The sequence below is a fragment of the Oncorhynchus nerka genome, linkage group LG9a, assembly GCF_034236695.1.
Source record: "Oncorhynchus nerka isolate Pitt River linkage group LG9a, Oner_Uvic_2.0, whole genome shotgun sequence".
Taxonomy (NCBI): Eukaryota; Metazoa; Chordata; class Actinopteri; order Salmoniformes; family Salmonidae; genus Oncorhynchus; species Oncorhynchus nerka.
The window spans coordinates 13127888-13151818 of NC_088404.1; the positions used below are offsets into that span (position 1 = coordinate 13127888).

The 23931-nt window shown below is 43.8% G+C and overlaps 1 protein-coding gene across 2 annotated transcripts in view; it reads left to right on the forward strand.

The window, feature by feature from the left end:
• Positions 1-21670, forward strand: part of LOC115115226 (contactin-1a-like) — a 181215-nt gene extending 159545 nt beyond the window's left edge. For both annotated transcript variants that reach the window (XM_065022342.1, XM_065022343.1), the window contains exons 17-25: positions 928-1089; positions 4808-4957; positions 8802-8872; positions 10619-10853; positions 12922-13025; positions 13887-14076; positions 14591-14703; positions 15202-15358; positions 18696-21670. In XM_065022342.1, coding sequence (XP_064878414.1) covers positions 928-1089; positions 4808-4957; positions 8802-8872; positions 10619-10853; positions 12922-13025; positions 13887-14076; positions 14591-14703; positions 15202-15358; positions 18696-18775 — 1262 coding nt within the window. In that variant the 3' untranslated portion in view covers positions 18776-21670. The remainder of the gene's footprint in view (positions 1-927; positions 1090-4807; positions 4958-8801; positions 8873-10618; positions 10854-12921; positions 13026-13886; positions 14077-14590; positions 14704-15201; positions 15359-18695) is intronic.
• The last annotated feature ends 2261 nt before the right edge of the window (positions 21671-23931 follow it).

Consider the following 23931-nt stretch of genomic DNA (forward strand, 5'->3'; position numbering starts at 1 on the left):
CCCTGGCCTGCACCGAGACGGATTCAGAGCTTGCTCTATTCACCAGTCCGCTTCCACACAACAATACAAAAAGCATGAAAATTGACTCATTTGTGTGAAAGATGTCACTAATATGTTCCAGTAAAACAACTCCGGCACGCACGCACGCACGCACGCACGCACACATATCCTTCATTCTCTGGCAGTCTACAGTCTAATCACCTTAGTTCTCTGGGTGGATTCTGTGGCAAACATGAAAGAGCAAATCCTGCTTGATTTCTGGGGCCGTCTGAGGCTAAAGCTGTGGGTTGAGAGAGAGGGAGATTGTCAGAGAGGGAGTGACTCAACCCAACAGTCTGGGTTTTCTATTAGACAGTCTTTCTAGTCCTCTCTCTCTCTCCTCCAGGAAGGGCAAAACTACCAAGAAAAACAGTAGATTAAAAATGTCTCTCTCCCTGGCTTTTAGGCTTGGTTGATTTGTCAATACCCTAAGTAATACCCTAAGTAATGTGTTAATCCACCAATCTAAGACCTGGTAAAAGTGTAACTTCAGTGGAAATGCCTGGTTTTGTTGTGCTGTTTTACAGCCTGGTTTTGATGTGCTGTTTTACAGCCTGGTTTTGATGTGCTGTTTTACAGCCTGGTTTTGATGTGCTGTTTTTGATGTGCTGTTTTACAGCCTGTTTTTGATGTGCTGTTTTACAGCTTGGTTTTGATGTGCTGTTTTTGATGTGCTGTTTTACAGCCTGGTTTTGATGTGCTGTTTTTATGCATCAAACAGATTCCATTATTGTAGTCTTAGTAGGCAAGACATTTTGCCAAGTCTTCTTCCACGAGCAGGATATTGAAACATTGGTTAATCTTGTTGGTTTTGTTTTGGATTATGTGACGTGTGTATGCCTATTTGCTGTGTATTTTTGTAACAATTATCACCCATCAACCCCCCAGGTCCCCCTGGGCCTCCAGGTGGGGTACGTGTGGAGGAGATCAGGAACAAGAGTGTCCGTCTGATCTGGAGCAGTGGAGCAGACAACCACAGCCCCATCTCTAAATACACCGTCCAATGCCGGGACTGGTTCTCTCAGGAAGACTGGAGAGATGCCACCACATGTGAGTTAAATAAATACCACCATCCATATTGTAGACTGGTCAAATAAATACCCTAAATGTGTAGGTCTGATCTTGCAGTATGTGCCGCCACTTTAAGAAACCATACCAGTTTCTCCTCTCCAAGCTTTTCTGTCTATCCAACAAAATACATCAAATAAACCCCATGTACATCAACGACTGGTCAAATAAACCGGAGCGTCGAACAGAGCCGGCTCTGGTGCCAGCTCTGGCTAAGAGCTAGCTACATAGATAGACACATGGTGGATCTCCAAAAGAAGCAAACCGTGCAGAGACTGAAACCACACATCAGTTCCTCACAGGCACCAAGTCCTAGGTCAGCTTTTACACAGAATGCAAAACAAAGTTCTGTGCGTTAGTCTTTAGGCGCTGTACTGTAGCACCGATGTAATCCACCTTGTATGAAAAAGACGTCCACGTGCTGGCAGCGTTTTAACACACAATGTTATGCTGATTTCTCTGATACTTCTCTGAGGTGATACTATGGGTTTCTGTGTACAGTGCATTTCCTCACAATCTGCACACAATACCCCATAATTCAAAGCAATTCAACGTTTTTAATCATTTTTGGTAATGTTAGTCTCCCAGTCCCTGCCACTGATAAACATCCCCACAGCATGTTGCTGCCACCACCATGCTTTACCGTAGGTATGGTCCCAGGTTTCCTCCAGACGTGACGCTTGACAGTCACTTTAGGAAGAGTCTTGGTGGTTCCAATCTTCTTCTATTTAAGAATGATGGAGGCCACTGTGTTCTTGGGGACCTTCAATGCTGCAGAAATATTTTGGTACCCTTCCCCAGATCTGTACCTCGACACAATCCTGTCTCGGAGCTCTACGGACAACTCCTTCAATCTAATGGCTTGGTTTTTGCTCCGATATGCATTGCCAACTGTGGGACCTTATATAGGCAGGTGTGTGCCTTTCCAAATAATGTCCAAATAATTGAATTTACCACAGGTGGACTCCAATCAAGTTGTAGAAACAAGGACGATCAATGGAAACAGGATGTACCTGAGCTCAATTTCGAGTCTCAAATCAAATCAAACTTTATTTGCCACATGCGCCGAATACAACAAGTGTAGACTTTACCGTGAAATGCTTACTTACAAGCCCTTAACCAACAGTGCAGTTCAAGAAGAATGTAAATTGTCCGGTGGTGATTTTTATGAGTTGTTCAGCAGTCTAATGGCTTAGGGGTAGAAGCTGTTGAGGAGCCTTTTGGTCCTAGACTTGGCGCTCCGGTACCGCTTGCCGTGCGGTAGCAGAGAAAACAGTTCATAACTTGGGTGACTGGAGTCTCTGAAAATGTTATGAGCTTTCCTCTGACACCGCCTATTATATAGGTACTGGATGGCAGGAAGCTTGGCCCCAGTGATGTACTGGGCCGTTCGCACTACCCTGACGGTCAGATGCCGAGCAGTTTCCATACCAGGCGGTGAGGCAAACGGTCAGGATGCTCTCGATGGTGCAGCTGTAGAACCTTTTGAGATTCTGGGGGCCCATCAGGAAGTCCAGGATCCAGTTGCAGAGGGAGGTGTTTAGTCCCAGGGTCCTTAGCTTAGTGATGAGCTTTGAGGGCACTATGGTGTAGAACGCTGAGCTGTAGTCAATGAATAGCATTCTCACATAGGTGTTCCTTTTATCCAGGCGGGAAAGGGCAGTGTGGAGTGAGATTGAGATTGCGTCATCTGTGGATCTGTTGGGGCGGTAAGCGAATTGGAGTGGGTCTAGGGTGTCCGGGAGGATCCTGTTGATGTGAGCCATGACCAGCCTTTCAAAGCATTTCATGGCTACCGACGTGAGTGCCACGGGGCAGTAATCATTTAGGCAGGTCGCCTTCGCTTCCTTGGACACAGGGACTATGGTGGTCTGCTTGAAACATGTAGGTAGTACAGGGAGAAGTTGAAAATGTCAGTGAAGACACTTGACAGTTGGTCCGCGCATGCTTTGAGTACACGTCCTGGTAATCCGTCCGGCCCAGCAGCTTTGTGAATGTTGACCTGTTTAAAGGTTTTGTTCACATCGGGTACCGATGGTGCTCTCGTGCATGCTTCAGTGTTGCTTGCCTCGAAGCAAGCATAAAAGGCATTTAGCTCTTCTGGTAGGCTCGCGTCCCTGGGCAGCTCACGTCTGGGTTTCCCTTTGTTGTCCGTAATAGTTTTCAAGCCTCGCCACATCCAACGAGCGTCAGAGCCGGTATAGTCTGATTCAATCTTAATCCTGTATTAACTTTTTGCTTGTTTGATGGTTCGTCTGAGGGCATAGCAGGATTTTTTATAATCGTCCGGATTAATCTCCCGCACCATGAAATCGACAGCTCTAGCCTTTAGCTTGATGTGGATGTTGCCTGTAATGCATAACTTCTGGTTGGGATATGTACGTACAGTCAATGTGGGGACGACGTCATCGATGCACTTATTGATGAAGCCGATGACTGAGGTGGTATATTCCTCAATGCCATTGGATGAATCCCGGAACATTTTCCAGTCTGTGCTAGCAAAACAGTCCTGTGGTGTAGCATCCGTGTCATCTGACCACTTCCGTATTGAGCTAATCACTGGTACTTCCTGCTTTAGTTTTTGCTTGTAAGCAGGAATCAGGGGGACAGAATTGTGATCAGATTTGCTGAATGGATGGCGGGGGAGAGCTTTGTATGCATCTCTGTGTGTGGAGTAAAGGTGGTCTAGGATTTTCTTTTCCCTTGTTGCACATGTCCCTGGCCACTAGGTGCGCCACTTCTGGGTGAGCATTTTCTTCTTTGCTTATGGCTTTATAGAGTTGGTTGAGAGCGGTCTTAGTGCCAGCTTCGCTTTGTGGTGGTAAATAGATGGCTACGGATAATATAGATGAGATCTCTCTTGGTAGATAGTGTCGTCTACAGCTTATCATAAGGTACTCTACCTCAGGCGAGCTATACCTCGAGACTTCTTTAATATTAGACATCGCGCACCAGCAGTTATTAACAAAAATACACCCCTCCCCCCACCCCTCGTCTTACCAGAGGTAGCGTCTTCGTTCTGCCGGTGCATGGAAAATCCCGCCAGCTCAGTTTCTTTGTTCAGCCACGTCTCGGTGAAACATAAGATGTTAGTTTTGATAGGATAATCTTAATAGTAGGTCATCAACTTTATTTTCTAACAATTGCACATTAGCAAGGAGGATGGAAGGCATTGGGAGTTTACTCACTCGCCTCCGGCTTCTCAGAAGGATCCCCGATCTGCGTCCCGTTTTCCGCCATATTTTCTTCACGCAAAATGCGTGGATCTGGGCCTGTTCCAGTGAAAGCAGGATATCCTTCTCGTCGGACTCGTTAAAGGAAAACGTTTTCGGTCATAGGAGACGGTAGCAGCAGCATTATGTACACAATAAGTAAAAAAAGAAGTTACACAAAACGCAAAAAAATAACAAAATTGCACAGTTGGTTGGGAGAATGTAAAACGTCAGCCATCTTTGGCGCCATCTTTAAGTCTCATAGCAAAGGGTATGAATACTTATGTAAATAAGGTATATAAATAAGGTATTTTCAAAACATTTGCAAAAATTACTTAACCTGTTTTTACTCTGTCATTATGGGGTATTATACTGTATGTAGATTGATGAGGATTTTTAAAAAAAATCAATTTCAGAATAAGGCTGTAACTTAACAAAATGTGGAAAAAGGCAAGAGGTCTGAATGCACTGTATCTCTGTCTTTGTAGCCCCTCCGGATGTGGAAGGCAATGCAGAGACAGCCACGGTGGTGGACCTGTTTCCCTGGACAGAGTATGAGTTTAGGGTGATAGCCACCAACACCCTGGGGACAGGAGACCCCAGCAGCCCCTCTCCCAAAGTCACCACGTTGGAGGCTGGTAAGGGTAACGGAGCTGCTGCTGAACCATCATGGCATCCTGAAGTCTTCGCTACCCCAGCTAATGCCAAGGCTATAGCTCAGCAGACTAACACAGGAGATCTGGTTTTTAGTTTAACATTTGAAAATGTAGGCCTAAAGTAACATTTCTAAAAACAATAATAGTTGCTTGAACACATCTTACTAAACCAGTGGTGGAAAATGTACCCAATTGTCATACTTGAGTAAAAGTAAAGATACCTTAATTAATAGAAAATGACTAAAGTAAAAGTGAAAGTCACCCAGTAAAATCGTACTTGAGTAAAAGTCTAAAAGTATTTAATTTTAATTATACTTAAGTATAAAAAGTAAATGTAAAATATAAATAATTTCTAATTCCTTATAATAAGCAAACCAGACAAAAAACTGCTTCAGTAGTACTTTCAAGTATTTTTACTTAAGTACTTTACACCACTCTACTAAACCATGACAGATGAGATGACAGAATACATCTTACTAAACCATGACAGATGAGATAGCAGAACACATCTTACTAAACCATGACAGAACACATCTTACTAAACCATGACAGATGATATAGCAGAACACATCTTACTAAACCATGACAGATGAGATGACAGAACACATCTTACTAAACCATGACAGAACACATCTTACTAAACCATAGCAGATGATATAGCAGAACACATCTTACTAAACCATGACAGATGATATAGCAGAACACATCTTACTAAACCATGACAGATGAGATGACAGAACACATCTTACTAAACCATGACAGATGAGATGACAGAACACATCTTACTAAACCATGACAGATGAGATGACAGAATACATCTTACTAAACCATGACAGATGATATAGCAGAACACATCTTACTAAACCATGACAGATGAGATGACAGAACACATCTTACTAAACCATGACAGATGAGATGACAGAACACATCTTACTAAACCATGACAGGTGAGATGACAGAATACATCTTACTAAACCATGACAGAACACATCTTACTAAACCATAGCAGATGAGATGACAAACACATCTTACTAAACCATGACAGAACACATCTTACTAAACCATGACAAACACATCTTACTAAACCATGACAGAACACATCTTACTAAACCATGACAGATGAGATGACAGAACACATCTTACTAAACCATGACAGAACACATCTTACTAAACCATGACAGATGAGATGACAGAACACATCTTACTAAACCATGACAGAACACATCTTACTAAACCATAGCAGATGAGATGACAGAACACATCTTACTAAACCATGACAGAACACATCTTACTAAACCATGACAGATGAAATGACAGAACACATCTTACTAAACCATGACAGATGAGATGACAGAACACATCTTACTAAACCATGACAGATGAGATGCCAGAACACATCTTACTAAACCATGACAGATGAGATGACAGAACACATCTTACTAAACCATGACAGATGAGATGACAGAACACATCTTACTAAACCATGACAGATGAGATGACAGAACACATCTTACTAAACCATGACAGATGAGATGACAGAACACATCTTACTAAACCATGACAGATGATATAGCAGAACACATCTTACTAAACCATGACAGATGAGATGACAGAACACATCTTACTAAACCATGACAGATGATATAGCAGAACACATCTTACTAAACCATGACAGATGAGATGACAGAACACATCTTACTAAACCATGACAGAACACATCTTACTAAACCATGACAGATGAGATGACAGAACACATCTTACTAAACCATGACAGATGATATAGCAGAACACATCTTACTAAACCATGACAGATGAGATGACAGAACACATCTTACTAAACCATGACAGATGAGATGACAGAACACATCTTACTAAACCATAGCAGATGAGATGACAGAACACATCTTACTAAACCATGACAGAACACATCTTACTAAACCATGACAGATGAGATGACAGAACACATCTTACTAAACCATGACAGATGAGATGACAGAACACATCTTACTAAACCATGACAGAACACATCTTACTAAACCATGACAGAACACATCTTACTAAACCATAGCAGATGAGATGACAAACACATCTTACTAAACCATGACAGAACACATCTTACTAAACCATGACAGATGAGATGACAGAACACATCTTACTAAACCATGACAGAACACATCTTACTAAACCATGACAGATGAGATGACAGAACACATCTTACTAAACCATGACAGAACACATCTTACTAAACCATAGCAGATGAGATGACAGAACACATCTTACTAAACCATGACAGATGAGATGACAGAACACATCTTACTAAACCATGACAGATGAGATGACAGAACACATCTTACTAAACCATAGCAGATGAGATGACAGAATACATCTTACTAAACCATGACAGAACATATCTTACTAAACCATGACAGGTGAGATGACAGACCACATCTTACTAAACCATGACAGATGAGATGACAGAACACATCTTACTAAACCATGACAGATGAGATGACAGAACACATCTTACTAAACCATGACAGATGAGATGACAGAACACATTTGACTAAACCATGACAGAACATATCTTACTAAACCATGACAGATGAGATGACAGAACACATTTGACTAAACCATGACAGAACATATCTTACTAAACCATGGCAGATGAGATGACAGAACACATCTTACTAAACCATGACAGATGAGATGACAGAACACATCTTACTAAACCATGACAGATGAGATGACAGAACACATCTTACTAAACCATGACAGAACACATCTTGCTAAACCATAGCAGATGAGATGACAAACACATCTTACTAAACCATGACAGAACACATCTTACTAAACCATGACAGATGAGATGACAGAACACATCTTACTAAACCATGACAGATGAGATGACAGAACACATCTTACTAAACCATGACAGAACACATCTTACTAAACCATGACAGATGAGATGACAGAACACATCTTACTAAACCATGACAGAACACATCTTACTAAACCATAGCAGATGAGATGACAGAACACATCTTACTAAACCATGACAGAACACATCTTACTAAACCATGACAGATGAGATGACAGAACACATCTTACTAAACCATGACAGATGAGATGACAGAACACATCTTACTAAACCATGACTGAACACATCTTACTAAACCATGACAGATGAGATGACAGAACACATTTGACTAAACCATGACAGAACATATCTTACTAAACCATGACAGATGAGATGACAGAACACATTTGACTAAACCATGACAGAACATATCTTACTAAACCATGGCAGATGAGATGACAGAACACATCTTACTAAACCATGACAGAACACATCTTACTAAACCATGACAGATGAGATGACAGAACACATCTTACTAAACCATGACAGATGAGATGACAGAACACATTTGACTAAACCATGACAGATGAGATTAGAAGATGGAAAGCCAGTGGGACATCGGTCCCATAGGACCATTTAAGGTGTTGAAACTGGCAGCACTAGAGACATTGATGTTATGTTATAAAGCTGATGCTGCATCAGTACTAGTGCCAACTGAAGGTTACAGTATATGTTGTTTGGCATTGTGCTGTGTGGACAATGGCCAGTGTTCACAACGAGTCTCAGAGTAGGACTAGGATCAGTTTGACCTTTTTTTGATCGTAATGAATATGATTATATCGACAGGCAGGACCTGATCCTAGATCAGCACTCTGTGATCAACTATCCTAGCTCAACACTCAGATGTGCTTTGTGAATACTGGCCTGTGAATGTGAACTCAGAGCTTGGCATCTCCTGTCTCGTTGTAGTTCCCGTGGTGGCGCCCTCAGACATTGGCGGTGGTGGCGGGACCAGCAAGGAGCTGACCATCACTTGGACGGTAGGTCTAGGATCATCTAGCCAAGATGCCATCTTTATTTCTGTCTCTGCCAGTGGACTGTGGCCACAAACTCAGCTTTTCTCCTAAATCTGATCTGACAGCAGCCAGCCAATGGAAACAAGCAAGAACAGACGTTTGATTTCAATTCAAATTAAACTGCAGCATGTGCAAGATGCATGTTTTTTTTTGCTATGCCCTTCTTGCAAGGCAGTGCTGAATAGCTATGTTAGCTATTTTTTACATTTTAGCAGATGCTCTTATCCAGAGCCATTAGAGTTGAGTACCTTGCTCAAGGGCCCATTACCAGATTTTTCAGATTGATCTTGCGGTTACTGGCCCAATGCTCTTAACCGCTAGGCTACCTGCCACCCGTTCCTAGAGGAAGCTATGTTCCTGGAAGAAGAGGAGAGCATAGATGTCAGACCACAGCACGTCCATAACAGTAGCTTGAAGGAATGACTGTCAACCAGAAGTGCTTTTGTATGGCAGCATCAACCCTGCAGCAGTTGGTTGATGTGATGAGGCTTGTGTTTAAAGGTCAGGTGTGTGTGTGTGTGTGTGTGTTGTGTGTGTGTGTGTGTGTGTGTGTGTGTGTGTGTGTGCGTGTGCGTGTGTGTGTGTGTGTGCGTGTGTGTGTTAGCAGTGCCTGATGCATGTACATCATGCAGGACATTTGGTTTGATGGGGCCTGAGCCAAGCTAGGAGATGAGGCTTGATAGGCTGGTCTAATAAATCAAGGAAGTGAGGCAGGGGAGAGGCTGGATAGGCTGGTCTATTAAATCAAGGAAGTGAGGCAGGGGAGAGGCTGGATAGGCTGGTCTAATAAATCAAGGAAGTGAGGCAGGGGAGAGGCTGGATAGGCTGGTTTAATAAATCAAGGAAGTGAGGCAGGGGAGAGGCTGGATAGGCTGGTTTAATAAATCAAGGAAGTGAGGCAGGGGAGAGGCTGGATAGGCTGGTTTAATAAATCAAGGAAGTGAGCCAGGGAAGAGGCTGGATAGGCTGGTTTAATAAATCAAGGAAGTGAGCCAGGGGAGAGGCTGGATAGGCTGGTTTAATAAATCAAGGAAGTGAGGCAGGGGAGAGGCCGGATAGGCTGGTTTGATAAATCAAGGAAGTGAGCCAGGGGAGAGGCTGGATAGGCTGGTTTAATAAATCAAGGAAGTGAGCCAGGGAAGAGGCTGGATAGGCTGGTTTAATAAATCAAGGAAGTGAGCCAGGGGAGAGGCTGGATAGGCTGGTCTAATAAATCAAGGAAGTGAGGCAGGGGAGAGGCTGGATAGGCTGGTTTAATAAATCAAGGAAGTGAGCCAGGGAAGAGGCTGGATAGGCTGGTTTAATAAATCAAGGAAGTGAGCCAGGGGAGAGGCTGGATAGGCTGGTTTAATAAATCAAGGAAGTGAGCCAGGGAAGAGGCTGGATAGGCTGGTTTAATAAATCAAGGAAGTGAGACAGGGGAGAGGCTGGTCTTATAATAAGGCTGTCATAACTTTGGAATAAACAGTCTCTTAGAGACACAGTTGTCATGATAACTAGAATAATATTATATATTATATAAAGCAGTTTAAGAGAGATTATAGCTCCTTATTTTGATCCTGGAAATTTTCTTGTCACTTGGCATAACTCTGTCAGCAAGGATGGACCATCAAGAGGTGACACCGCCTGTCGATAGACAACAAGGTCCTGTGTGGATCGTTCTCTTATTGTTAATGGCTCAACTCTCTTTCCCGTTCCCTCTACCTCCAGCCGGTGCAGCCGCAGTACTACTACGGCCGCAACTTTGGCTACATCATCGCCTTCAAGCCCCACGATGTCTACGAATGGATGAAGGTGACTGTGGCAGACCCCGAGGCTAAACACTATGTCCACAAAGACTCATCCATCCCCGCCTCCACAGAGTTCCAGGTCAAAGTCAAGGCTTTCAACATTAAAGGAGAAGGACCCTATAGTCTCACGGCTGTTATCTACTCTGCACAAGACGGTAAGCACAGATCTAGGATCAGCTTACTCCTCATGGAAAGCCCAACCTTAATTATACGTGGGAAAACAGAAAAACGGACCACAGATCATTGTACTCTGTCCACAGCATAGAGAGACGGGGGTCTCTTCAGAAACCCCTCCCTCCCTCCCACCCTCAATTCCCTCCTCACCTCCCTCCCTCCCACCCTCACCTCCCTCCTCACCTCCCTCCCTCCCTCCCACCCTCACCTCCCTCCCACCTTAATTTCCCCCCCCACCCTCACCTCCCTCCCTCCCACCCTCACCTCCCTCCCACCCTCACCTCCCTCCTCCCTCCCACCCTCCCACCCTCCCTCCCACCTTAATTTCCCCCCCCCACCTCCCTCCTCTCCTCCCTCCTCACCTCCCCTCCCTCCTCCCTCCTCCCCTCCTCCCTCACCTCCCTCCCACCCTCATCTCCCTCCTCACCTCCCTCCTACCCTCCCTCCTACCATCACCTCCCTCCCACCTCCCCCTCACCTCCCTCCCACCCTCATCTCCCTCCTTAATTTCCCCCCACCTCCCTCCCTCCTCCCACCCTCACCTCCCACCTCCCTCACCTCACCTCCCTCCCCCACCCTCACCTCCCTCCCTCCCACCCTCACCTCCCTCCTCCTCCCTCCTCACCTCCCCTCCCTCCCTCCCTCCCCCCACCCTCATCTCCCTCCCACCTCCCACCCTAACCTACCCTCCCTCCCACCCTCACCTCACCTCCCTCCCACCCTCACCTCCCTCCCACCCTCACCTCCTCACCTCACCTCCCTCCTCCCACCTCCCTCCCACCCTCCCTCCCTCCCACCTTAATTCCCCCCCACCCTCACCTCCCTCCTCTCCTCCCTCCTTCACCTCCCCTACCTCCCTCCCTCACCTCACCTCCCTCCCACCCCCTCCTACCATCACCTCCCTCCTCCACCCCTCACCTCCCACCCCACCTCCCTCCCACCCTCATCCCACCCTCCCCTCCTCACCTCCCTCCCTCCTACCCTCACCCACCCCACCCTCACCTCACCCCTCCCTCCACCCTCACCTCCCTCCCACCCTCACCTCCCTCACCTCCCTCCCTCCCACCCTCACTTCCCTTCCACCCTCACCTCCCACCAAACCTCTGTCCCTCCCTCCCACTCTCACCTCCCTCCAACCCCCTCCCTCCAACCCTCGCTCCCTCACCTCCCTCCTACACTCACCTCCCTCCTACCCTCATCACCCTCCTACTCTCCCTCCCTCACCTCCCTCCCTCTTCCATCCCTCATCAGAGTGGGATTATCATGATCTCTGTAGCAGCATGAACCAGAAAGCTGAAAATTCACCCCCAGGGATGTCAAGCATTCAGCCCACTTATTAACTTCAGCTGACAGACAATCAAGATAACCATGGGCAACCCGGGGTTATGGAGAGATGCTCAGTTGCCGTGGTAACGCTGTTTGGGCGTGTAAAAGTGGGTAGAAGTGTTAGGTTTGAGCCGAGCCTGATGACATGTGGACAGCTCTCTCTCTGTCTCTCTGTCTGTCTGTCTGTCTGTCTGTCTGTCTGTCTGTCTGTCTGTCTGTCTGTCTGTCTGTCTGTCTGTCTGTCTGTCTGTCTGTCTGTCTCTCTCTCTCTCTCTCTCTCTCTCTCTCTCTCTCTCTCTCTCTCTCTCTCCTGGAGCAGATACACTGGGAGTGTGTCATGGGTCATAACTCAGAGGAAAGTGTTGGATCACAGAAAGAATATGGGGAAAGATATTTCTGTCGCTGAGCTTGTTCTAGGCAATGATTAATGCCTCTTATTAACAGATGCCTCCTTACCAAGACTGAGAGAGGACTGCATAGGCAGGGTCAGACTGGGTACCAACATGAAATAAAGGGCAGATTACATTCATAAACAATCTACAGTTACTGTAGGTGGGTATGTAGAGGGAATACTTTGACAGGGGCTTTACTCTGCAAGGGAAACATATGTTTACATTGCCAAAGCAAGTCCAATAGATAATAAACACAAGTTTACACAAGTCTCTCGCTGTCTCTCTCTCTGTCTCATATTGTCTTCAATGATATCTCTGTGTGTGCCACCAGTGCCATCCGAAGCCCCTGCCAGTGTGGAGGCCAGGGCGTTGTCTGCCACTGAGGCCATTGTGTGGTGGCTCCCTGTCACCCAGCACACTGTTGAAGGATACCAGGTCAGTACTACTATGTCTAGGAGGTGTAACATGACTGTATATTAGAGAGGAGAAGAAGCCTGTATGCATCAATCCAGAGACCTCAAAACACTCGACTAACTCTTAGTTATGTCGCTGGAGTTCTCCATTGTATTTGCACCTGCACGGTGAGGTACATGATAGGGACATTTTCTTGACCATTATTATCTTACCAGGACATATTTTAGGCCCTTTAATAGTGTACACAGTATATTGACTTTCTGTAACCCTCTTCCTCCTCTCTCCTCCTCTCCTCCCTCTCGCCCCTCTCTCCATCACCTCCCCCCTCTCACCCTCTGTCCTCTTCTCCCCTTCACCCCTTCACCCCCTCCCCACTCTCATCCTCCCTCTCCTCCCCTCTCACCCTCCCCTCCTCTCTCCTCTCTCACCATCTCCCCCTTCACTCCCCCTCCCCCCTCTCTTCCTCCCCTCTCTTCCTCCCTCTCCTCCCCCTCTCACCCTCCCCTCCCCTCCTCTCTCCTCTTCTCACCTTCTCCCCACCCCCTCTCCCTCTTCCTCTCTCTCCTCCTCCCTCTCACCCTCCCCTCCTCTCTCCTCTCTCCTCTTCTCCCCTTCACCCCCTCTCCCCCTCTCTTCCTCCCTCTCCTCCCCCTATCACCCTCCCCTCCTCTCTCCTCTCTCCTCTCTCCTCTTCTCCCCTTCACCCCTCTCCCCCTCTCTTCCTCCCTCTCCTCCCCCTCTCACCCTCCCCTCCTCTCTTCTCTTCTCCCCTTCACCCCTTCACCCCTCCCCGTCTCTTCCTCTCTCTCCTCCCCCTCTCACCCTCCCTCCTCTCTCCTCTCTCCTCTTCTCCCCTTCACCCCCTCTCCCCCTCCTGCCAAGGTGCGGTACTGGATGAAAGTGGAGGACAGAGAGGCATCCAGTCAGAGAGTGGTGGTGTCCAGCAGAGAGAACCAGACAAGGTTGGAGAACATGAGGCCAAACTCCCCCTACCTCATAGAGGTCAGGGCCTACAATGCAGCCGGATACGGACCCCCCAGCCATCACTTCCAGATCTACACCAAAAAAGCCCGTATGTACATCGCTCTCAGGGCCGGTTCACTGGACACAGATGAAGCCTAGTCTTGGACTCAAAAACATTATCAATGGAGTTTCTCTATTGCAAAGCGTGCCTTAGTGGAGGACTAGGCTTTATCTATGTCTGGGAAACTGTCCCTCAGCTCAGTAATCTTCAGCATATTCTGAGAGGGATTTGGCGATATACCGTTGATACCGTATACCAGGGTGTTTCAAAATACTGACGTTATGATTTTCAATACTGTTTAAAACAAAACACATTATTATTTGTGTTTCAGTTTTTGAGGTTTGGGGCACAGCTTCCTCGCGGGGGCTGCGGGGGTGCGAGTTACGCCTTATAACTAGAATAATAATAATATATGTATTTTGGGGGGGGGGGGACTTCCGGTAAAACCGTATACCCCGATGTGGTACAGAAACGGTATGACGGTATGAAACACGAATTCTGAGTTTCTGATTGTCACATGATCTTTACTCTGTAGAACTATTTGACTTCTGTTTTCCTCCAGCCCCAAGCCGGCCTCCTAAAATAATCAGTAAAAAGCTGAAAGGAACGTCAGTAAACATCGCCTGGGAACATGTCGAACCCTTGGCCAACGAGTCAACAATAGATGGATACAAGGTGTGTGCTGTTTTACCAAATACACGGGAGCTTGAAGTACATTTCAAGCTGAAAGTCTGTACTTTAGCCATTACTGATGTGTCTCTGTTGAGCATTAGTCACATACTGTACGTACATTTGACGTGACAGGTTTCTTAATGCCGCAGCATTCAATACACAACTGAGCTAAACAGTACATCTTACTGAACACAACATACAGTTTACTCAACTACCTTCCTTGTAGTCACAACTCCTTAGTATGACCATATGAACAGATCTATAATGCTGTCTGTGTCTGTCTGTCTGTCTGTCTGTCTGTCTGTCTGTCTGTCTGTCTGTCTGTCTGTCTGTCTGTCTGTCTGTCTGTCTGTCTGTCTGTCTGTCTGTCTGTCTGTCTGTCTGTCTGTCTGTCTGTCTGTCTGTCTGTCTGTCTGTCTGTCTGTCTGTCTGTCTGTCTGTCTGTCTGTCTGTCTGTCTGTCTCTGTCTGTATATCTGTCTGTCTGCTGGTCTCCATATAGGTCTTGTACAGGAAGGCTGGCCTCTCCACAGGTCTACTGTATACCACAGGGAAGCGATCCATAGACCTGCCCATGCCCAGGGACGGGGACTGCGTAGTGGAGGTCAGGGCCCATAGCGAGGGAGGAGATGGGGCTGTGGCCCAAGTACGCATCTCAGGTAAACATCAATCAAAACCCCTCCACCCATTTTATATGACTGTAGACTCCACTAAAAACCCTCCACCCATCTTATATGACTGTAGACTCCACTAAAGACCCTCCACCCATCTTATATGACTGTAGACTCCACTAAAGAACCTCCACCCATCTTATATGACTGTAGACTCCACCCCCTGGTTGACAGTGACAAATGACTCTGGGTCTGGATGGCCATCTTTAAAACGGAAATAATCCTGCTATTTTATGACCAGGACAAGGAAATAATCCTGCTATTTTATGACCAGGACAAGGAAATAATCCTGCTATTTTATGACAGACAGGACAGGGAAATAATCCTGCCATTTTATGACCAGGACAAGGAAATAATCCTGCTATTTTATGACCAGGACAAGGAAATAATCCTGCTATTTTATGACCAGGACAAGGAAATAATCCTGCTATTTTATGACCAGGACAAGGAAATAATCCTGTTATTTTATGACCAGGACAAGGAAATAATCCTGCTATTTTATGACCAGGACAAGGAAATAATCCTGCTATTTTATGACCAGAACAAGGAAATAATCCTGCTATTTTATGACAGACAGGACAGGGAAATAATCCTGCTATTTTTTGACCAGGACAAGGAAATAATCCTGCTATTTTATGACCAGGACAAGGAAATAATCCTGCTATTTTATGACCAGGACAAGGAAATAATCCTGCTATTTTATGACCAGGACAAGGAAATAATCCTGCTATTTTATGACCAGGACAAGGAAATAATCCTGCTATTTTATGACAGACAGGACAAGGAAATAATCCTGCTATTTTATGACCAGGACAAGGAAATAATCCTGCTATTTTATGACCAGGACAAGGAAATAATCCTGCTATTTTATGACCAGAACAAGGAAATAATCCTGCTATTTTATGACAGACAGGACAGGGAAATAATCCTGCTATTTTTTGACCAGGACAAGGAAATAATCCTGCTATTTTATGACCAGGACAGGGAAATAATCCTGCTATTTTATGACCAGGACAAGGAAATAATCCTGCTATTTTATGACAGACAGGACAGGGAAATAATCCTGCTATTTTATGACCAGGACACGGAAATAATCCTGCTATTTTATGACCAGGACAAGGAAATAATCCTGCTATTTTATGACCAGGACAAGGAAATAATCCTGCTATTTTATGACCAGGACAAGGAAATAATCCTGCTATTTTATGACAGACAGGACAAGGAAATAATCCTGCTATTTTATGACAGACAGGACAAGGAAATAATCCTGCTATTTTATGACCAGGACAAGGAAATAATCCTGCTATTTTATGACCAGGACAAGGAAATAATCCTGCTATTTTATGACCAGGACAAGGAAATAATCCTGCTATTTTATGACAGACAGGACAGGGAAATAATCCTGCTATTTTATGACCAGGACAAGGAAATAATCCTGCTATTTTATGACCAGGACAAGGAAATAATCCTGCTATTTTATGACCAGGACAAGGAAATAATCCTGCTATTTTATGACAGACAGGACAGGGAAATAATCCTGCTATTTTATGAGCAGGACAAGGAAATAATCCTGCTATTTTATGACCAGGACAAGGAAATAATCCTGCTATTTTATGACCAGGACAACGAAATAATCCTGCTATTTTATGACAGACAGGACAGGGAAATAATCCTGCTATTTTATGACAGACAGGACAAGAAAATAATCCTGCTATTTTATGACCAGGACAAGGAAATAATCCTGCTATTTTATGACCAGGACAAGGAAATAATCCTGCTATTTTATGACCAGGACAAGGAAATATTCCTGCTATTTTATGACCAGGACAAGGAAATAATCCTGCTATTTTATGACAGACAGGACAAGAAAATAATCCTGCTATTTTATGACCAGGACAAGGAAATAATCCTGCTATTTTATGACCAGGACAAGGAAATAATCCTGCTATTTTATGACCAGGACAAGGAAATATTCCTGCTATTTTATGACCAGGACAAAGAAATAATCCTGCTATTTTATGACAGACAGGACAGGGAAATAATCCTGCTATTTTATGACCAGGACAAGGAAATAATCCTGCTATTTTATGACCAGGACAAGGAAATAATCCTGCTATTTTATGACCAGGACAAGGAAATAATCCTGCTATTTTATGACAGACAGGACAGGGAAATAATCCTGCTATTTTATGACCAGGACAAGGAAATAATCCTGCTATTTTATGACCAGGACAAAGAAATAATCCTGCTATTTTATGACCAGGACAAGGAAATAATCCTGCTATTTTATGACCAGGACAAGGAAATATTCCTGCTATTTTATGACCAGGACAAGGAAATAATCCTGCTATTTTATGACAGACAGGACAAGAAAATAATCCTGCTATTTTATGACCAGGACAAGGAAATAATCCTGCTATTTTATGACCAGGACAAGGAAATAATCCTGCTATTTTATGACCAGGACAAGGAAATATTCCTGCTATTTTATGACCAGGACAAGGAAATAATCCTGCTATTTTATGACAGACAGGACAGGGAAATAATCCTGCTATTTTATGACCAGGACAAGGAAATAATGAAGAATAGGCTACACAACGCACCTCTCTGACCAGGCAGCTCACAAATAGATTTTCAATGGAGTGGTATTGAAATAAAAACAAGCCTTTATGAATGTAGGGTTTGTGGATTGAGCAGAGAGAAAATAAATGTAGTGTCAGCCTCAAGCATCAGCCAGTAATTTACATGTCATCGATCTGGCACTCATATTTTGCCACTAGGAAAAAACTGTCTGTTGTCAGACATCTTTCAAATCCAATCTCTGGATTATGGAGAACCTGTCACACCATGTCACACACACGCACACACACGCACACACACACACACGCACGCACGCACGCACACACGCACGCACGCACGCACGCACGCGAGCGCGCGCACGCACGCACGCACAGCCACACACACACACACACACACTCAGAGAGAGGTCTCTCAGAGTGGTACATAGGATGATATCATTAATCATTAGACCTTCACAAAGTGGTTGAAACGCTGTCTCCACTAAACCACATAGGAGCATAGATTGCAGTATGTTCTCTTTTTACCATTTGCTGTAAAGTCACTGTAAAGCACTTTGTGACAAATGTCTCCCCACAATGTCTCTAAAACATCTCCAACATGCTTTGTATCTCTGTACAAATGTACTCGCACATCATTGAAACATCACAATATTGGCTTTGTGTCTGTAAAACTGTAATTAAACGCAATTAAATCCTAATCGAAACGTCACCATTGCGTCTTTGTGTCTCTATCTATCTCCATCCAGGTGGAGCCGTCATGGTCACCCAGTCCCTCAGCCTGGCCTCTCTGCTCCTGGTGGCCATGTTGTGCCTGCTGGCCCTCTGAATGTACTGCATCTTTCTCTGTCTACACTGCCCAGTCCAGTGAAGGAGACTAGGTTGACGCCTATTATGACTTTGGTTCCCACAATCTTTGGTTTCACCCTGAAGGCCAAAGGATCATTTTCCCACCTCGAGGAATAAGGCTTTGTTTGTGGAGGGAAAAAAAACACAATAAGAACTGTGTATAAAGGACGAAGAATGACATCTGGAATATCTCTTAAACCTACAATGTCTTTGAAGGAGGAGCGTCATAGGAAGTCTTTTAACTTTTTCAATATGCCTTATATGTAAACAGTTACACTTATCTTTCACAATGACTTGCCTCTAACTGGGTGAGGTGTGAGTGCTGAAGTACTGCACAACGTCTGTAAGGAACTGTCAAATATATTGTGATAAGGGCCTTTCTTGTTCATTCATAAAGGTGCAGTAGCTTGGAAGTGTGTGTTTCATTTGACGTGGGACATTTATGGATCATCGATACAACGTTTGCGTTCCACATATAAAGCATAAGCTAAGCAGGTGATATAGTTGTGAAGGATAAGTCTACAAGTTTACTAAATTGTCTTTATATTTCAATTACATTTCGGTGGCTTTTTCTTAGTACTTTTGAATACATTTTTTTTTCAAGGTGAAACATACCCTCCCCTTCCAGAGTCAAATCAAATCTCTACTCAAGGTCCTTGGCATATATCAGAGTTTTATTATCAAACATCATCAGACAAAAGAGGAATTTATGTCATGCTAATATAATATATGCAATAATGTTTATGGTTTTGCCATCTCACAAGTACATATAGCCTACTATTAACGATGTAGCATCGTTGTTCCCAAAAACATTGATTTTATCTCCCAAAAAAACATGCTTATTTCCAACTCATAACATTCTCTAAATTAACGGGAGACCAGTTTGCAAGTGTTTGCATGTATCTGAAAGAGTTTACTGACAAAACAAGAGACACTTCTTAGCCGGAGTGATGCCTGCATTTTTAGCACATGTACATGTGTGTTTGTAAAGTTGAATGTATTGAATAACTGTGGAAATGAGCTTTAAAACATATCAGACCTGCAGTTTCTAACATGATATAAACAATGTGTAACAGTGGTGCATTTGGTTTGGTTGTCAGGACAACTGTCCTGTGACCGTCGTGTGTCCAATGTTGTTAAAGTGTCCAATTGGAGGAACCATGATTAAACTGAGTTTGGAATCATAAATAGAATTCTAGAATGGGTATTTGCCATTCTTTTTGTCCTGTTCTTAGGATTCTATTGCTATGGTTGGAATATCCCATGAAAGAGTACATGGAGCACAACAAGTTGTTGGTTTTGACTGTTGTTAAGACTTCAGTGGTAGACTATAAATGCTGGTGCTTTGTAAAGAATGCTGCCATCTTGTTCATTTCTTAACTGTTTTCTATGTTTTCATATCTTTATTAATCAACGTCTCAGTGTGAGTCTCAGTGCTAACAGTTCTGCAGTAATACATATTAACGTCTGTCTGAATCTTCAATCGTTCTTTCTATTTTATTACATATAACACAACCTGCCTAGCGTCTAAAACAGTGATGCTATTATCGTGTATCATTGTGTATAAACTGGTGCAAAGCACAAGAGAAACAAAATAAACTATCGAAATCAACATCTGAGAATAACCATCCGAAGCTCATACATTTGTCCTACTATTTTTGCAACATTGTTTTGTATTTTTTTATCAATAACATGAGTGTGATCAGAGTTATACTGTATACGGGATGCATTATCAATTGGTGTTTTTGTTTATGTTTGTGATTAATATATTTCATCCTGATGACACACCACTGGTTCAACAGTAGATACGATCATGTCCCACTGAAAATTCTGTGTTTTTGATTGCTCTGCGAATCCATGTTCAGTGTGACTGAGTGATGCTAGCCATTCTTCTACCAGCTGTGGTCCACAGAGTTACGTGTGGCTTGCTAACGCAAGGCTCAGGTAGCTCCCTGGACCAGAAGCTATGCTTCTTCTATATACATTGTGACTATATCAACAAAACATCCACCACAAAGTGCTTTTTCTCAGTTTCCCCTCATGCAACAAATCATCGAAAGAGTTGCCAAATGCATGAATGCCTTGAACTTATTTGTTATTTCGAAGGAAACGGTTGCTAAGAAAACGATTGCCATGGAAACGGTTGCTATTCCTACATCCTCTAACATGCATGACATTGGAAACGAATGGTATAGGCCTGTATGGTAAAATTTAAAACAAAAACTCCATCCATACATTGCAATGAGTCAACGTACAGTCATACATTCAGGCTTCCTATCAGGCTTCATATGAACTCAACAATAATACACATTCATTCAGTCATGAGTGAAATCCCTTTATGTCAGAGACTGTATAATGTTTGCATACTGTACTTTCTCTAGATAAGCCTAACATGTTCATTAGTTGCCTCAAGCCAGTCATCTCAAGGGGAAGTCTATGTAGGGCAGTTTATTGTAGTTGTAAAATGACAAAATCTTTCAATAAAATACCTGATTTTTCCAGAAATACTCAAACTAGAATTTCTGGGAAAACTGGGAATTTGGGGGAAGGTTTCTGGAATGTTTCCATCGTAAAGGGGGGGTTAAGGTTTTAGAGAGAAAAACCTTAACTGGCTAAAGGAATCTCACTCATTCAGTAGGTTCAGTACTGGTCAGTCCTGCAGTCTCATTCCTTACTGTAAGATCGGCTGGGGTTTGATGACATTACCGCTGTGGTTGATGATGCAGCAGTGTTTGGCTGTATAATGTTCAGTGCTTTGCTCATACTGTAATGAATAGGAATCACACATGTTGAGAGGGAAAAGTGAGTGAAACTGGACGCTCTCATTGTCTGGACTTAAAAAGAACAATAAAATAATAGTTACTGTAACTATTCATTTAAGGTGAATTGTCTCTTTTTTATATATCGAAAGTATGTGCTTCTACACCTGCATTGCTTGCTGTTTGGGGTTTTATGCTGGGTTTCTGTACAGCACTTTGAGATATCAGCTGATGTACGAAGGGCTATATAAATACATTTGATTTGATTTGAAATTTGATTTGATTTAGCTACTGAAACTGTTCATGATTTATGAGAAAACTAAGATTATGACTTCAAGTTACAAGACTTTAAGTTATCAGTATTGAAAGACTTCGTAGTTTGAAGTCTCAAGTCCAATACATAACGACCTCGTCAAGAGGTTTGGACTCTTGGTGTAACATTTAAGGTGGACCTGGGTTTGAGTCCCAGTTTGGGCTACCCACTGAATTTTCTACATTGGTGTTAGAATTGGGATGGTGCCTGTTAGGCCATAGGAGATGGGTGTAATTTACACTTAAACATGTTTTTTTTAATTAAGTGCAGAGAAGCGTGAGGACACACTCTCCTGAAGGAAGTGGGTAGAAGAAACGTTAACACAACACCTAGCAAGCTTGTCAAGAGGTTTCGAGATCTTGGCTTAACATTTAAGGTCTTGGCTGGACCCAAGTTTGAGTCCTGATCAGGGCTAAACCCCCTGAATTCTTCACATCCCTCAAAACAATGTTTCCTGGATATCACCATCTGGTTCAATATTAGATCAAATTGACTTTCCCAACTCACAGCAATCAATAACTGTGCACCTCTGGCCAAGGACACCTTTTGGGAGAGCGCAGAAAAACAGCTGATCAGAACCAGGAAGTAAAAGTGAGTTTAAAATGATTGTTAGACTGAGTCAAACAAACTTGTAAATTACAATCGTATTTCCCAATAAATGTAGATGTCTGTGTTTCCTACTGAGTTGCAGAATGTGTTAGAATAAGCTATTTAGAAAAAGCTATTTAGAAAAGCTATTTAGAAAAGCAATTGAATTCCTAGATCTTAACCGCTGAGGGTGCTGGGTGGTCGGCTCTATAACTGCTGATGTGCAGGCCTTGCCCTCTTGGTATGCATTAGGTTTTACTCAATTGGAAAGCTCCATTGAGAAAGCAGTTTTCCTCAGTAATACAGTTACATTGTGGCAGACCTCTTACTGCTGCAATCAGGCTTTTATCCACATTGCAGGTTTGGGATTCAGGACATTTTCATGGAACAAATCAAATGTAATACAAATGTATTTGTCACATGCTTGGTAAACAACAGGTGTAGACTAACAGTGAAATGCTTACTTACGGGCCCTTCCCAACAATGCAGAGAGAAACAAAGAGAAATAGCAGAAAAAAATAACACAAGGAATAAATACACAATGAGTAACGATAACTTGGCTATATACACAGGTACCAGTACCAAGTCAATGTACAGGGGTGCAAGGTAATTGAGGTAGATATGTACATATAGGTAGAGGTAAAGTGACTATGCAACAGGATAGACAATAAACAGTAACGACAGTGTATGTGATTAGTCAAAAGAGTTGGTGCAAAAAAGCTAAATGCAGAGAGTCTGGGTAGCTATTGGTTAACTATTTAGCTGTCTTAAGACTTGGGGGTAGAAGCTGTTCAGGGTTCTGTTGGTTCCAGACTTGATACATTGGTACCGCTTCCCACGCAGTAGCATATAGAACAGTCTATGACTTGGGTGGCTGATGTCTTTGACAAACTTTAGGGCCTTCCTCTGACACCTGGTATAGAGATCCTGGATGGCAGGAAGCTTGGCCCCAGTAATGTACTGGGCCGTACGCACTACCCCCGGTAGCACCTTGCGGTCGGATTCCAAGCAGTTGCCATACCAAGGGGTGATGCAGCCAGTCAGGACGCTATCAATGGTGCATCTGTATATCTTTTTGAGGATCTGAGGACTCCTGCTGAATCTTTTCAGTCTCCTGAGGGGTAACAGGCATTGTCGTGCCCTCTTCACGACTGTGTTGGTGTGTTTGGACCATGATAATTCCTTAGTGAAGCTCTCAACTTGCTCCACTACAGCCCATGGTCGATGTGGATGGGGTCAACGTCATCAGTGATCAGGCCTATCACTGTTGTGTCATCTGCAAACTTAATGATGGTGTTGGAGTCGTGTACGACCACCTAGTCGTGGGTGAACAGGGAGTACAGGAGGGGACTGAGCATGCACCCCTGAGGGGCCCCCGTGTTGATGGTCAGCGTGTGTTGTTGCCTATCCTCATCACCTGGGGACGGCGCGTCAGGAAGTCCAGGATCCAGTTGCAGAGAGAGGCGTTTAATCCCA